The sequence below is a fragment of the Hydra vulgaris genome, chromosome 09, assembly GCF_038396675.1.
Source record: "Hydra vulgaris chromosome 09, alternate assembly HydraT2T_AEP".
NCBI lineage: Eukaryota > Metazoa > Cnidaria > Hydrozoa > Anthoathecata > Hydridae > Hydra > Hydra vulgaris.
This window is the reverse complement of record NC_088928.1, coordinates 37,885,001-37,903,039: the sequence shown is the minus strand read 5'-3', so window position 1 is coordinate 37,903,039 and position 18,039 is coordinate 37,885,001. Positions and strand designations below refer to the sequence as shown.

Genomic DNA, 18,039 nt, shown 5'->3' with positions numbered 1-18,039 from the left:
AAGTAATATTTTTATATTTTGAAATCTCCTGCTCTTTTGTAATTGTCAATGTTCTATAGAACATTATATACAAAAGGTGTAGGAGTTAAATTTCTTAAGATGCTATATCTGGAATTGGCTCATCTAGTATATTTTCCATTTTTTTATATGACAAGATTTTATTTATTAAAAATATTTACAAAGCACATGTAAATATTTTTTAAGCATATATTTATTATAAACATACTATACGTCTCTATTCAACTGAAAATGAAGAAAAAAGTTGTGTATTTGAACGTTGGAATAGAACAATGAAAGATAAAATGTTTAAGTACTTTTCGACTAATTCTACTAGAAAATGTATTGATGTTTTAGATGAAATGGTAAATAAATACAACAACACAAAGCATTCCTTAATTAAAATGACACCAGTTGAAGCTAGCGATAAAAAGAATGAAAATATTGTTTGGTAAATCTAAATGGAAATGCGCGATCAGAGTCCGTAAAACTAAAGTTTTCAATTGGTGATAGAGTTAGAATAACTAAAAAGAAGGGAACGTTTGAAAAAGGCTACACACCGAGATGGACTGAAGAAGTTTTTACAGTGTGACAGATTCAGTTCACAGATCCACCAACGTATAAAATAACTGACGATAATGGTGAAGAAACACAAGGTACTTTTTATGAACAAAAAATGCAAAAAACTGGTCAAAACATATTTAGGATTGAAAAAGTTATTTGTAAACTCAAAAACAAATCATTAGTAAAGTGGAATGGATATCCCGAGTCATTCAACTCTTGGGTTAACAATAAAAAATTGATAACTCTGAAAAATTTGTAATAGTATATGCTTTATTTTATGCGTGAGCTTAACAATTACGTATAAACTAGATTTCACCTTATAATTATTATTTCTTTGTTGAAATAATAATTAAATTAATATCATGTCATTCTGATTGAAAAGATCTTATAATATACATGTTAAAAAATGGTAGAGATTCATCATATTTTCTTAGAAAGTATGATGAATCTCCATAATACGTAGAGATCACACACTTTTTTAGAAATGTTTGAAATAATACCACACTTTCCAAGCCATAGACTTTTTGAAAATGGTTGAAATGATACCATACTTTCCAAGCCATAGACTTATTTTTTGAACGTCCACTTTTTTGGAACCCGTTGTTTATACTACTTGTTCTTGCTAGATGTGTCTTAGATAATTATGGTGGCGGTTGTACATTATCAGGCCTGCTACTTTTAAGGGTTTTAACAATAATCCCAATATGAAAATGATAAGTTTCCCTTGAATTTTTTGTCAATTGAAAAAATTATCACAAAAAAGCATGTACTGAATTGCCCGCGTACTGAATTACCTGCGTACTAAATTGCCCGTGTATTGAATTGCCCGTGTACTGAATTGTCCATGTACTGAATTGCCCGCGTACTGAATTGTCCGTATACTGAATTACCCGCAAGAGTAACGAAAATTGGACGAATCCGCACCCAGGAGTATAAAAACCTTTAAATATATTTGAGTCAATCGTTTTAATTCAAAATTGTTTTAATTTAAATAAATAGCATTCTAGCTATGAAGTTCGTTCAACAATTAAACTTTGAACAAACTTTATAGCTACAATAATTTTAGCTTCAATTTAAATGCCTATGCGCACTATTTGCATTTACAGTATATGGATTTTATATGTTTATATTTTCGTTTATATTGATTTTACATTGACTAACAACGTATTAATTTTTGATAATGGGACTTGTGTTTAAATATGCAACATTTTCCTAATAAACACTGTTTAATGTATTCGGGCTCAGAACCAAGAGTTTTGCCATTAGTACCAAAAAAAAGCAGGCTTGAAGTTCCTGGTTAAATGTTCCTCCACGATGATCAGTGATAGACAGGTCTTCTCGGAGCACCTTAATAATTGTAGAGAAAAAAAAAGACCCTGTCAATCGGATCGTGGTATTTGGTCTCCTAATTAGGACAAAATTTAAAATCTGGGATAACCCTTTATTATCTTCCAATTTAACTAAGTTGGAAGATAATAAAGCGTTGTCTCAGATTTTTAATGGACAAATCGGTTGCCGTAAAAAGAATTTTGACAATACAAAACAAAAAATATATAAAATTTGTTAAAATGAATATTGTAATATTGTAATAAACAATGTTTATATCTATTTATAAAATTGTAGTACGCAGTTTTTAAATTAAAAAAAAAAAAGAAATCTATTAGAAGAATGAAGGATAAAGTAATTTTTTAAATGGTTTATTTAGTTAAAAAATAATAATAATAACTATATTTGGGGTAAAATCCTTAATATTCTCAAAAAAAACTTCTTCAAAAGTTATCAACCTGGGTCTCAAAAAAAGCGTTTTTTAACAAAGTATTTACAAATATAATATTTGTTTGAAATAAAAATAAATGTTTTTTATTTTTTTTTATTTTATATTTATTGGTATTTTCTAATTTATTTATTTATTGGTAAAAAACATTTTTTTTTAGATTATTTTGATACTCTGGCATTTTTTCACTATATTTTTTTGCCAATAAATTTTAAATATTTATGTTTTTTAAAGTCTCTGTAAAAATTTTTTTTGGAAATAATAAAAATTTTACCCTAAATATTAGGGATTTGAACCCTAATATCTTTAAAACTTGACATGATAGAAGAAAAAGGATCACATATTTGAAATTATAATGAGAAATACTAAAAGAAAAACATACTTTATACAAAAAAAAGTAAATTTTTTTTGGCTTGTGTAAGTGCTTATAGCTCTGTTTTTTTAATAGTTAATAAATGTAGCTGGTGCTCTAATTTTTTTTTTATCCATTTTTTTCATGTCTGTCTGTTACAAATCTCTGCTCGAATTATGTTTTAATCAAGTTTTCTTTTTTTTTTTTATGTGCAATCTTAATTGTACAATATAAATTGTGTAGACAAAAGGTATTTAAAACCATTTAAATAATTTTTGTCTGTACAGTTCTTCAAACATATCTAGATAATCCAAACAAGTCTTTTTTTCTTTTTTTTTAATCTTAATTTGCTTGATATATAATAAATTATAGCATTAGATCATTATCTTTTAGTATCACTAAACATATTTTTTTTTTATATTGTTGACACAAGACATCCTCCGCTAAGACAAACAAAAGTCATTTTACCTTGAAAAAACAAAAGAAAAAACTATTCAAACTAAGACAAGTAAAACATATTAAATTTTAACAAATATTTTAAATTTTTTTTTAACACAGAAGGCCTTTCATATAAAATCTTCAGCTGTGTAGGAGATTTACAAAACTATAAAAAACTCTTTATATTGAACTTCCTATGAAAAGTTTAAAAAGGTTTATTATGTGGTTTTCGTATATGAAATATACGAAAACTACACCAATTTTTAAACTTTTTAGACATAACGGTTATTCTACATGATAACAACATTAAAACAGATATTTTTTTTATAAACTTACAAATTCCCATGATTATCTAAATTAGAATAGCCATCACCCTAAACTTACAAATGAAAATATACCTTTTCATTAGCTAAACAAATCATTTGTTTTGTATCTAATCCAACAAAAATGGAAATCAGACTTCAACAACTAATCTACACATCTACACATGCAGAACAGATATTGGTCCAGATAAATTTAATCAGCATGTTTTCAATTGCCATAAAAATGAACCTTTTTTAAAATTATTTCTAAAGTTAAAACTCTCAAATGAGAATTTACTCCTTGTTTATGAAGCTCACCTACATAAACAGGGACATGACACAATGAACATATAAACAGAAAGTATTTTTTTCACATTACTTTTAAAATTTCCTTACCAACAAGAATCAAGTTATACTATATTTTGTTAATTATAGTTTTTTTTAATTAAACCTTAATTACTTCCCTTTTAAACTTTATATAGGAAGTTCAATATAAAGAGTTTTTTATAGTTTTGTAAATCTCATACACAGCTGAAGATTTTATATGAAAGACCTTCTGTTTTAGATAAAAATTTAAAATATTTGTTAAAATTTAACTAATAAATATATTTTACTCATCTTAGTTTAAATAGTTTTTTTTTTGTTACATGGACCTTTTACTCATATATATTAAAAAATTCTTTTTTTTTGCTAAACATTTATATATATATATATATATATATATATATATATATATATATATATATATATATATATATATATATATATATATATATATATATAAATTATTTTTATTAGGAATTACTATTCATCAAGTATATAGATCATATATTATATATATATATATATATATATATATATATATATATATATATATATGTATATATATAATATATATATATATATATATATATATATATATATATATATATATATATATATATATATATATATATATATATATAATATATGATCTATATACTTGATGAATGGTAATTCCTAATAAAAATAAGAATTAAAGATAATAAACAAGAAAAAATTATCATATCAAATAATAATGTAAATATTAACTTCTGTTAATATTTACATTATTATTTAATAACATATTATAAATAAAATAGTAACTTCTGTTGACTTATTTTTTCTATCTAAAAGTATTTACTCTTTATTTAAAGTTTAGTTTTGTTTAATAAGCAATTGACAATATTCAATGAAGTCAAATATTAAGTTTTTGCAATTTTAGATCAAAATATTGTCTAGATTAGACTTTTGACTAGGTTGAAAAAAAAAGTTGCTGGTTTTAAGCAGTTAAAATTGCAATTGTCAATAGTTGCTTAAAATTAGTTGTTTGCAATCTAGAAAAAAGTCTAGTCTTTTCTTTTTCTAATCTATTGATATAAAATCTTTATCTAGTCAAAGTCTTAAATCTAGTAAACAAAATATTAATCAATAAGTCATATCCATAAAGTCAATTGTTTTAAATTAAGTTAATTAACTACTTAATGATTAAGTAGGGACTAACATAGACTTGGTGGGCGATGCGTGCCGTTGCACTGATAGTGCTTGCGTCTGCAATCAGCATTACCACAGGCTGGTTTTTTATTTAGGTAAAAATTATAATTGATTATGTTTTAGTAATAGTTTTGTTAGTTACACTGTAATGCTTTGTATCATGTCATAAATACATCAGAAAAACAACCTTCTGCAATGGTTGTTTTTCTGATATTTATTCAAGCGACAAAAGAATGTTGCATTTGACCAAATTGTTTCAAACTCAATTTAAATATATATTTAGATTACTTTTTTATTAAAATGATTGATTATTTTGTAATTTAATTTAAAAAAATTGGATACTTGTAAAATGCTATTTTAAACATTTCAAATTAGAAAAAAAACTTCATGAAAAAGAAGAATAATGAATGAGCTTTTTGTCTATGAAAATGGAAAGTAACGCAAAACGAAAAAAATTTTATTTTGGGTTTTTTTCTGTTTTCATATATAAAAAATTTATTTGTTACTTTTTATTCTGTAAAATATTTTTTATAAATTTAAAAAGTTTAAAAATCACATTAAAGCAGCGCTATGTGAGCTGTTTCAATATATCAAGTATCAAACTTAAATAAACGAGTTTGACACTTTTAAAATTGTTTTTGTGTTACATGATTCAAATTTAAACAAACAAATTTTGTAACTGTTTATTAAAAATTTTTTATATAAGTTATTTAATATGCATGCAGGAGTAAATGAGTGCGAAAATGGAGGAAAGCTTTCCTAAAATGAACATGGCAAGCCATGTAAGCTGCTCCTCTAACCAGCTTCTTACAAGAGCTTTTAGTTTTTGCAAGAGCTATCAGTTTATTCATTAAAAAATATCTTTTTTATTATATTAATCTTATTGTAATAGGAGTGCAGACAATTTTAGAATTATTACAACAATTAAAAATTCAACAATAAAAGTGAATAATATATTTAAGTAAATAAAATATAAAATATACAATTCATTACATAAAATAAAAATTATTATGCAATAATTTAGAGTGTTATAATTTTATATTTATCAGTTATTCCAATCTAATCAAAACATTTGAATTTAAATAAGTGCTCTGTTTTAATTTTTTTTTTTGCAACAACCGTGCCTTTTAAAAAGCATTGCAGTTTATTATGCAATTAATTATTATAAATATAACTTTGTGTTTTTTCATTTTTGTTAAAATGATAATTATACTTTTGAGAAAAAAATTATACTTTTGCGAGAGCCATAAATTGCTCCCGTAAACCGTTTTAAGGGAGTGTAAGCAAGAGCGAGAGCTAAAGCTCTCGCTTCCTGCCGAGGCCTGTACATGTATCTATCATGTTTGCTTTAATTAAGTTGTATTTTGCATAATAAGTTAAAAATGCAACTGTAAAAGTATTGCGTATTAAAAGGTTTTTTTGTTTTTAGAATAATTAGTTTGCATAAGCTAAATTTTATATTTTATTTTTAAATTAAAAATATAAAACTAAAAATTTAAATAGCTTTTTAAAAACTATTGAAACTCTATAGTTTACTTAAAAATAATGTTGTTAAAAAAATATTGCATTATAAAAACATTTTTAAAAATTTTCGATAAAGAATTTTTTTACCTTAAAGACACAGGCTTTTCACACGGGCTTTTTGCCCATGTGAACTGACATAACCTGTTGTGGAGGTGGGTGCAAGCAGTCACTATTTCTGCTAAGACCTATATATCTATATCTATATATATATACAGGCCTTGTTTTAAAGCGTTACGTGTTGAGCGATTTATGTACACCTGAAGTGACTTTACGTAAGCAGTTTTGGTTAAGCTACTTTTTATCATTTTTTAACTTTTAAATTATTCTTTAAGCGGTAAGATGAAAAAAGTAATTAATTTTTTAATAAATCACATTAACGTTTAAATAACTTTCGTGCAAAAATATTTGTTACTAAAGTTTGAATGACAATTATGTTAGTTATAAGCGCTATTTAACCAATGAAAAAAAGTCAAAATAAATTTTTTATTGTAATGATTGATTTTTTCGCTTGAAAAATGCTAATACTTAAAGCTTGAAGCAAAGATCATAATAACCTAATTTAATTTTGATAAAAATATATGATTTAATTTAAAACAAATTTAATAAAAATATATAATTTTATTCTGATAAAAAAAAAAAAATTAATTTAAATTTAAAAAATATATAATTTAATTTTGATTTAAAAATATATTTAAGTTTATTAAAGTTAAAGTTAATGCTTGGGTTTAGCTTAACTGTCGAATTTAATAAAAAATTTTACTAAATATTGTTCAATGTTTTATTTTTATTTGTTCTTAAAAAAAAATTAGCTCATTTTTATCACAACTTGTTTTTCGGTTTTCCTTCTTAAACATTTTTTTTACTCAAGATTAAATTTTAAATAAACGGCTCATCAAAAATTTGCACAAAATGTAAGTTTAACTTTTTTTTTTATAACGCAAGTTAAATTGCAGTGATAATTATCTAATAAACGATATATAGAGCGATATAGTTTTAATAAATGATGTTTGGAAAAATAATCTTTGCTTTCACAGCAAAATCGTTAATAAAATAATAAACTTTTAGTAATTAAAGTAATTAATTCCTAATAATAGTGAAAAATAATATGAGACGTAATTTTTTTAAATGTTAAATGCTGCTTTGCAACTACAAATAATTTTTTTTAAATAAAAATTTGTTGTTGCAAACCTGCATTTAGAAATTTAAGAAATGATTATTTAAAAATTCAAAAATTTAACATATTTAAATTCATTTATGCAAATGTCAAGAAAAGAAAGAAATTTGTTTATATCAAACATTTTTAAAAATGTAATATTAAATTTAATTATCTAATATTAAAAATAAAATAAAATAGAAGCATTCCCTTATAGTAATAATAAAGAAATATAATAGTAATAATAATATAAAGAAATAATATAGTAATAATAAAGAAGTTAAATAACATTTAACTCGTTTTGCAGTAGTTTAAAGAAGTTAATGTCTTAAAAAAATAAAATAATAATGAGAATTTTATGACATCAAGTTCACATTAGACTAATTCGTTAAGTATTTTTCATTCAAAACAAGGCCTATATATATATATATATATATATATATATATATATATATATATATATATATATATATATATATATATATATATATATATATATATATATATATATATATATATATATATATTATATATATATATATATATATATATATATATATATATATACAACCCGTAGATGTTGTGTGAAAGTTTTTTCCATATTTTGTTGACAAAAAGTAAAAATTAAAATGCAAGACCGGAATTATTTTTTTTTATTAATTGAGAGACTGCCTGCCCCAACCAAACCCTCAGTCGATGTAGCAACACTCCCTTGCGGGTCAGGCTAAAAGATAGTAGATGTAGCAGCACACCTTTGCGGGTCAGGCTATTTGTCAGTCGATGTAGCAGCACTCCCTTGTGAGTGAGGCTATTTGTCAGTCGATGTAGCAGCACTCCCTTACGAGTCAGGCTATAAAATAGTCGATGTAGCAACACTCCGCGCATGATTTACAGTAAAAAAAAATAAAAATAAAAACATTTTATTAAAAAAATTAAAAATAAAAACATTTTATTAAATAAAATAAAAATAAAAACATTGTTTATGTTGTTAAAAACATTCAGAATGTTTTTAAAACATTCTGGTCAATTAAATTTGCGTTTTTGTGGTTTTTTTAAAAAACGATTTATTGTAATTAAATTAATGGTTTTTACTTTCGTCCAACACGCAAATGTTGGACGAAAGTCAAAAGTAATTAAAAGTGACGTATGTGTTGGCGTAAGAATCACTTTTTTCCTTCCGCTCTTCCCAAAGACAACAAACTATAGATCTATATATATATATATATATATATATATATATATATATATATATATATATATATATATATATATATATATATATATATATATATATATATATATACTATGTTAGTGTATTCTACAAACAGAGTGCTCAATGTTCTAAAAGAACAGATATACAAAGTTTTCATCGATAGGACATGCATTGAATGAGCAACACTTCAATTCCTACAAAGAAGTTGAAAAATGGGTCTCCGAATGGTTTGCCTCAAAAAACTATCAGTTTTATTGGCATGGTATCCACAAATTGCCAGAAAGGTGGTCAAAATGTGCAGAAAGCAATGGCAAATAGTTTGAATAAAATATTTTTTACTTTTCCATTAGAAAATAGTGTTTTATTTTGAGAAAAAAAAGCTCATTTTATACTTATAGACCTGGTATATATATATTTATATATATATATATATATATATATATATATATATATATATATATATATATATATATATATATATATATATGTATATATATATATATTTATATATGTATATTTATATGTATATATATTTATATATATACATATAAATATATATATATACATATATGTATATATATATATATGAATATATATTTTTATATATACTTTTATACTACTTGAAACCTTTTGTGTTTTCTTTTCATTGAGTTCTGAGACTTACACATTTTGTTATTGTTATTTTAATGGTCATTTTAACTCTTTGTAATAGATTTTGATAGATTTTCGTAATCAACTAATTAATTTGTATCCCTTATAAAAACGGTTTTTAATGATTTTTGTAAATGTTACTGATGATGAACTATGTAGTTCAAAACATGTATATAAAACATTTTATATACCTTAGGCATATAAATAATTCTCGTTCTATAGTTCCTAATAAATGTTATAACAATATAATTCTACCATAAAACCTAATTACCTATTGTATATGTTAATTACTTAATTTAATTAGAAACCAAAATGCACTACAAAAACTTTCTTCATGATTTTTTGTCAGTGAATTATCAGTTATTTCAGTATACTTAATGTTTAAAGTTTTTCTATTGATAATATACATAAGACATTTAAACGTTCTTCTTTTCTATCATAAAAACATTTTTAGTCTTTTTATCAAAAAAAATTGCTTCAGTTTTTTAAATATGAGCACAAAAATGTTCTTAAAATTATATTTATATTTGTTCAGTTTACTAAGTTCTGATATAGAATTTTCATTAGATTTCAAATTTGGTCTGAGAATATTTTAAAGAAGAATTGTTCACATTCTTTTATACATTCATCAAAGTTGTTTTTATACATTTGATATATGTTCTGTATTTTTATACATTTGATATATGTTCTGTATTTTTATACATTTGATATATGTTCTGTATTTTTTGTAAATTTATTAGGTGGGTATTTTTTTAAAGGGTTTAAAAATAAAAAGTTTCTGTAAATCACCTTGTATGTTTTTTTTTTCAGTTCTTCACTAAGACATAAAATTATAAAATTAAATGCTATGGCTCTAAAATTATGATTAGTATGTGAATATGATTCATCAATCATTTCATTATAAGATATTTTTCATTTTCTCCTTCGTTTCTTTTCAAAAAACTGTCTTTGTTATAAACTATTTGACTTTTCTAAACTGTTTTGGTATTCATATAAATTTGACATTGAATTTATGAACTCAATCAATTATCTGTAATGCTCAACAACAATCATTATATTGATTTCTATTGATTTCTTTAAATAAGCTAATTTGCAAATCTGCTAATTTGCAAAACAAGTTTATTTTACTAATTAAGAAAAACAAATCTAGTTTTATTTTATAAAAGTACATATTGTGGAATGTCTATTTTGTTTCAATTTTTGTTTTGTTTTTTAATATTAATAATGATAAAGTTTAATATTACATTTTTTATTATTATTAAACATGAAATAATTTCTTTCTTTTCTTGACATTTGTATAAACAAATTAAAATATCGTTTTTTTTTTTTCAATATTTCTTATAATTGCAACTTTGCAAATAATGATTTTTTACTTTTAAAAAGTTATTAACAAACAAAAAGTATTATTTGTCGCAAAGAAAAAAACTCAAGTTAATTACTTTACAAGCGCTTTCCAAGTACTATTGCCTTTAGGGAAAAAAGTTGAACGTACACTTTATGAATTTTTTTGATTCAGGGTTATAAGTTATAACATGTTTACAAGGAATTTATATTTTTGTTTATAACTTTTTTTGTATATAAAAAGTTTTTTTTATGCGTCGCAAAACTTTTTTTTTTTTTTTTTTTTTGCTGAGTATTTTCAATGGAAAAGTTAGAAAAATAAAAATAAAATTTTCTTTGTTTTTTTTTTTAACTTATTACATTTATAAATAGCATGAGTATCAAATATAATTTTTCTGCAAACTTTTTTATATACTCTTTATTCAAACTTTATAAGTGGTTCTTATAACGTTAATTACTTCTTTTATCTTACCGCTTGAATGACATCTTTAGACTTGTTTAAATATTTAAAAATGATTAAAAAATAGTTTATGTAAAATGGCTTAGTTTACATAAATGGCGTGTTAGTTTACGCTTTAAAATGTATATTTGTGTGTATATATATATGTGTGTGTGTGTATATATATATATATATATATATATATATATATATATATATATATATATATATATATATATATATATATATATATATATATATATATGTGTGTGTGTGTGTATATATACAACCCTTTGATGTTGTCCGAAAGTTTTTTCCATATTTTGTTGACAAAAAGTAAAAATTAAAATGCAAGACCGGAATTATTTTTTTTTATTAATTGATAGACTGCCTGCCCCAACCAAACCCTCAGTCGATGTAGCAGCACTCCCTTGCGGGTCAGGCTAAAAGATAGTAGATGTAGCAGCACTCCCTTGCAGGTCAGGCTATTTGTCAGTCGATGTAGCAGCACTCCCTTGTGAGTCTGGCTATTTGTCAGTCGATGTAGCAGCACTCCCTTGCGAGTCAGGCTATAAGATAGTCGATGTAGCAACACTCCGCGCATGATTTACAGTAAAAAAAAATAAAAACAAAAACATTTTATTAAAAAAATTAAAAATAAAAACATTTTATTAAAAAAAATAAAAGTAAAAACATTGTTTATATTGTTAAAAACATTCAGAATGTTTTTAAAACATTCTGGTCAATTAAATTTGGTTTTTTTAAAAAACGATTTATTTGTAATTAAATTAATGGTTTTTACTTTCGTCCAACACGCAAATGTTGGACGAAAGTCAAAAGTAATTAAAAGTGACGTATGTGTTGGCGTAAGAATCACTTTTTTCCTTCCGCTCTTCCCAAAGACAACAAACTATAGATCTATATGTATATATATATGTATATATATATATATGTATATATGTATGTATGTATGTATGTATATATGTATGTAGGTATGTATGTAGATATGTATATATAATACTTATAAATTATTTAATTGAAATATAAGTTAATAAACATTCATGCAAATTATGATCTTTATTTGGTATTTTTTTTAATCAGGTACAAATGGTTGTTGAGGGTTGTAGGATGCCAGTTCATATGTCCAATTCTGATGAATGGCGTAAGTTTTATAGTTATATGTTTTTTTACATGCTTCCTTTTTTTTATGTTTGTATTTTAAGTGCAAATTAATAAAATTTAATTATTTTCCAACAAATCATAATTTATTACATAATGCAATCATCACTTAACAGTAAAATTATCATCAATTACAGCAAAAATAAATTTAAAACTAGTTAAAAGTTAATAAAAGCATAACTTTAATTTTTTTAATTTTGAAAACTGTTAAACATCAACATTTAGTGTTTAAAGCTCCTAAACATTTAAAATCAATTTATTAAAACTTGTGAAACAAAAGTTATTTTACATTTAATGTTTGAAAACTTGAGGTTATTCTATGAGTTTTTAAGGTTGCTTAAGAACTCTTTCTGGTTGTTGAAAGTCATTCAAAGTTCATTCGGAGTATCTTGCTAAAGCAAGAGTAAGCCACAGCAATGCATTACAATTATAGAATTCTTTAAATAAAGAGTCAGAATTTCATTTTTGTTTTCAAGTAAGATTTTGATGTGTAATGGATTCAAAGGTTAGTTTTGCTCCTGTAGTAAGAATCAATCTACACAATCTGTTCTTTTATTACAGAAGCAAAAAAGATACTTTAAAGTATGGTTTTGAAGTCCTAAAATCAAGTTAAGTATCTCAAATCTGGACTAAGTGTAAGCTGAACATTTTTTGGTGATATCACTACTGAAATTGCTACATTAGCAGTACGAATTCCAAGCTTAAAGAAACCTCCAGCATTGTCAATAAATACTTTCACCTTAACATAGTTTATTAAAGTGTTTTGTTTTGTTTGTTTTTATCATTTTTAAGGTGAATTCCTCCACATCTCATACATAAATAGCAGGATGCACAATTCAAGTCTCAGTTTCCAATTTATAGAAATCAAAGTCTACTGCTGAGAAGTACTTCATTAAAGATCTAATGTTATATAGTAGTTTGTAGTAGTAGTCGTTGTTATACAGTAGGTTTCATTGATCTTTTTTAAAACAATTAAAGAATGTCCTCCTGTTTTAAAGGAGACTATTTCTTATTAATTGCATTAATTAGATCTGCAGCTAATTTTTCTCCTGCTTCTTGGTTCAGAAAATTTTAAATCATTTGAAAAAGGTTTGTTAAACCAAAAAATTTTTGTACAAGTATGATCTCTTAATAAATCAATGGATCTTAATGAAACCACTAATTAAAAATAGTTATGGACATTTTTTGTATGGTTTCTCCATAAGTCTTGGTCTACCTTTAGGTTTAGTCCTTTTTGTTCCTGGTTTTACTACTTTGGTTACAGTTGATTTTACATAATCCAGTAGCAAAGCATGGATTATCACTAATATAATTTCCAAAAAACCACTTCTTTTATAAGTATTTAAGCTGTTACTGAAAGTGATCTGTCTGCTTTTTGGTAGCATATACATATAATACATGAAATTTATACTCGTCAACATTTATATAACATTTAGTTATATAGTATATAATATATTATGTAACACACAAATATAAATATATATTGTGTAGTACACAAATATATTATATAATATAACCATTATTATATAATAAAATATAAAATATCTTTTTTTGTATAATATGATTAAATTATTTAATATAATTGAATTATATAGTATATATGGTTATATAATAAACAACTAATAATTAAAATGATAATTAACCACAAAATTAACTATAAGTACCTTTTATAATTAATTTTAATGAATTTACAATTTATTATTAAATAATAAATTATTATTAAAAAGACCTCTAGTTTTTATCATTACTTATTTTATTTTACCAGTTAGTTGCTTGAAAAAATAAAATAAAACATTTGTATTTAATTAGACTTGTTAATTTAATTTTAAAATTATTTAATTATTTATTTTAAAAACGAAAAAAAAAAACACTTTTATTTGCTGGGGCATTTTTTTGTGGGGACTATACAACTACTTTGCCAAGAAAACTTCATTTCATCATGTGCACTTTTTTAAAACATAACCACTGTTATGGGGAAGTGTGCTATATTTTAAAAGAAAAAGTTGCTTCTTGACTTTTCCAAATAATTTTTTCAACTAAATAACATCTTTTTTTATATTTTAAGTTTCATTTGTTTAAAAAAATATGTCAAATTATTATATAGTTATGAAGTTAATTCTACATACTTATGTTATAAGCAAAAATTTATGCTTTTTTAATAAATTGCAAATAGTTATGCTATAAAGCAAATATTTATGCTTTGTTTAATACATTGAAATAATTTTACTTGAAGAAAAACTCTATAATAATCTGTAATAAAACTATTAAAATCTTTAATAAAAATCACAATTGCTAAAGAAGATATGAGCAATTCCACGACCGTCACAGCGTGACACCCGTCATTTTTTTTGTCTTAAGCCTTTAATATTTTAATATTAAAATAGATATAAGAAGAACTTTTTTGCTTTTTAGTTAGCTCATAATAGGTGCTACAAAAAACAAGAAGAAAAATTTGGGTGGATATATTGGCCTCTCATTCATGCAAGAAAATATAAAACGTCACAGCGTGACCAGTATTTTCTCAGTGTTTTTTAGTTTTTAGATCAACACCGTGATTCAGCTAATATAGATGAACTGAATTATTAACTTGGCATTAAACAAAAAGTTTAGACATTACTCTTACAAGTTTTATAGTTAAATTACATTTTTTAAATTAAATTTTAAACAGGCGCACCTTTAATTAACTAGTGGTAAACGTCACAGCGTGACGTCACAGCGTGACCAGACACATTTGGGTAGTTATAAACCAGGTAAATGGCTGTTTTTAATAAATTTAAAACTTAGTAGAGAGGTATTAGACAAATATATAATTTCATCTTCATAAAAATAGTTCTTATATAGTAATCTTCTGAACACGTCCATACTATATCAGTGTCTAATCGCGTCCATATTATATTGCTGTCATATAAACAATGTTTTAAAGTTTTTTAGTGATTTTATTTGTAGACATAAGTTGTTTGACTAAATACTTGGCACTTGAATAGGATGGCATTTGTATTTTCCCATTATTGTTGTTAATTAGGTTCGCTGCAAATATTCCTGGTTTTGCTGGTGTTTATGTAAATAACTCATCAATTTTAAATTTTTAAATTGTATTTATAATATCTTCCATAGAAACAAAATAGACATTGAAATTAGTCTCATTTTTAACAGCTTCATGAAAAGTTATGGCATCAGTTATTATATGTTTTCTCTGGATTATTTTTTGCGTTGCTATTCTTTTAACGGTCCCACCAATAGCATGGACCAATCCTTTCCCATGTGAAGCAGCAAAAAAGTTCCAGAATAATTTTAAATCATGCTGCTCTTCCAACCAGGGTATTGCTGATGCAATAAAACGATATTTAAATTGATTACTTGGCTCGTCTGTTTAAATCTGTAGTATTTTAACACTTGATTCAATATGGTTAGATAATAAATTATGAACAAATACAAGAATAAATTTTTTTGAATGGGTTAAATCATCTGAAGCTATGACAGATGGCGAGAATGAATTTTGGTACTAAAATTCAGCAGTAAACACAGTAACTTGCTTCTTGTACCAATGTGCTGACTGCACTTCATCTTGCCACAAAGTTGAAAAATTTTCAGCAAAATTCACTTGAAGGACGGCTGTGTCTGGTTTACTTTGAGGTTGGATCTTATGATCACGATGTCTTTGATTGTTTCTGTTTAATAAAATAATGCCAAAGAAATGAATCTAAAGATTTTGAAAAGGTGCGGTAAAGATCATCAACTCTTCCCTTTTTTTTAATCTTTTTAATATATTCTTTTCCATTACCATCTGCAACTTTTTCCCATTGGTACCATGTAATGCATTTATTCTTGTCAATTTCATTTAAAACATATAGATTATGAAACTTTGCAGCATCTTTGCATGTAGTACACATATTATTATAGCAAATGTCTTTTTCACTATCATATACAATGCTAAGAAGAAATTTATGTGAATACAATAGAAAATTTGAATCAAACTTGTGCAGGGCTTCAAGGATAAGAATTATATTTTGATGTCGTTGACAACAACAAACATTTCTTGACATTGAACTAGACAAAAGAACATGTGATGGGCGTAAACTTGCAAACTTTGATTTTCCAACTGATTCTTCAGGATAATCACATTTAAAAACAGCATAAGCTTCAATAACATTCACATACAAATAATGTTTTTGCAGTTTTTTCTTGTTCTTTAATCTCACCACAATGGTGTCTCTTTTACCGGGTGCTTGACGGGATATATCATCACGCTGGTAAAAATAAAGAACCAATTTTACAGTTTAAGCATCTAATGCATTTTCACTAAGTATTTTTTTCTGGACTAGGGGTTTCTTTCATTTTTGTTAAAAGTTTTTGTACAAACTTTTGCCGTCTTTCTGGATGATTTTGGTAGTGCTGATTCGGCTCTCTTAACAGCTTTTCCAAGAGTGCTTGAAGATTTGTAAGAGGGTGATGTAACAGCTACAGATTTTGATTCTGCTATTTTTTGTCTGCTCTTTCTCTTTCAATGCCTTTCTTTTTCTCGTTGAGGCTCCAATTTAGCAAGTTGTCTTTATTTTCTCTTTTTTGAATCTTTTTCTTTAAAAACTTTTTCGTCAAATTTTTTTAACTGCCTTTCACGATATTTCCTTTGACGTTAAGCATGAGTAAGAGACACCCTTGAAAGATTAAAAAAAAGCAACACAATAGTTATGGAGATGGACGTATTAAATCCAAGGCCCAATGGAGTTACAACTATCCTTTACAGAGAGGCTCTATGTATCCCAAAACAGAGCCTCAAGAATAACTGAGCAAATGTTGCCTATCCAAAACATACCTATATTTTGTAGTTTTTGTAGAAAACCCAAAGAAAGTTAACTGCACAATAATCTGCCTGATTAAAGTTGATAATAACTAAGTTGTAGTTTCAGTTAAGCAGTTTTAAATATTGTTTTAAATTTTGTTAAAAAATTGTCACACCGTGACGTCACGGCGTGACATAAAAAGATTCTAAAAATAACTTGAGCTAATTATTTTTTTAAACATGTTAGTATTTATTTAGATGTACTAGATAGAGTTCTCATTGCGCTGGAATTTTGAAATCCTAAATTTTATTGGTTGTCTTAGAAATAAAACTATTGGTACCCTAATTGTCACAGCGTGACATGTCACAGCGTGACAATAGTGGTAATAACGTTTGATTAAAATAAATGGTATTCTGAATTCGTCTGGCAATAAGTATGTTTTTGACATAAATAGCAATGATTAGTGCAGCTAAAAACCTGATTGCAATGAGCAAGAAAGTTTTTGAACTTTTTATAGGCTCAATTGAACTTCGGCGATTAAAAACGATTTAAATTATCGCAAAAACGCCTATTTTTACCTTCTGTTTCAGCCCATATAATTTTTTATGATAGCGGCATACTATAACAAACTATATATTTTATGAAAGAGGAAAAGTAGAGCTTTCTACTGATATATAGTACTATGTATATTGGCTTCGTTTCATTTTTTCATTTTTTGTGAGACGGTCGTGGAATTGCTCATATGCATCATTAACATGCTAAATGAAAAATCAAATTTCAATGGCTCACCTAATTTGAGCCCTAGTAAACTGATTATTG

The 18,039-nt window shown here is 24.8% G+C and overlaps 1 protein-coding gene across 6 annotated transcripts in view; it reads left to right on the top strand.

Moving 5' to 3' along the window:
* Nucleotides 1–2,085: 2,085 nt before the first annotated feature.
* Nucleotides 2,086–18,039, top strand: part of LOC100213192 (histone acetyltransferase KAT5) — a 51,162-nt gene continuing 35,208 nt past the window's right edge. For 2 of the 6 annotated variants that reach the window (XM_065805606.1, XM_065805607.1), the window contains exons 1-2: nucleotides 2,676–2,732; nucleotides 12,362–12,422. In XM_065805606.1, coding sequence (XP_065661678.1) covers nucleotides 2,691–2,732; nucleotides 12,362–12,422 — 103 coding nt within the window. In that variant the 5' untranslated portion in view covers nucleotides 2,676–2,690. Of the gene's footprint in view, nucleotides 2,242–2,675; nucleotides 2,733–4,939; nucleotides 5,035–12,361; nucleotides 12,423–18,039 lie in introns of those variants that run through there. The other 4 variants (XM_065805610.1, XM_065805608.1, XM_065805611.1 and 1 more) reach the window with 4 other exon arrangements.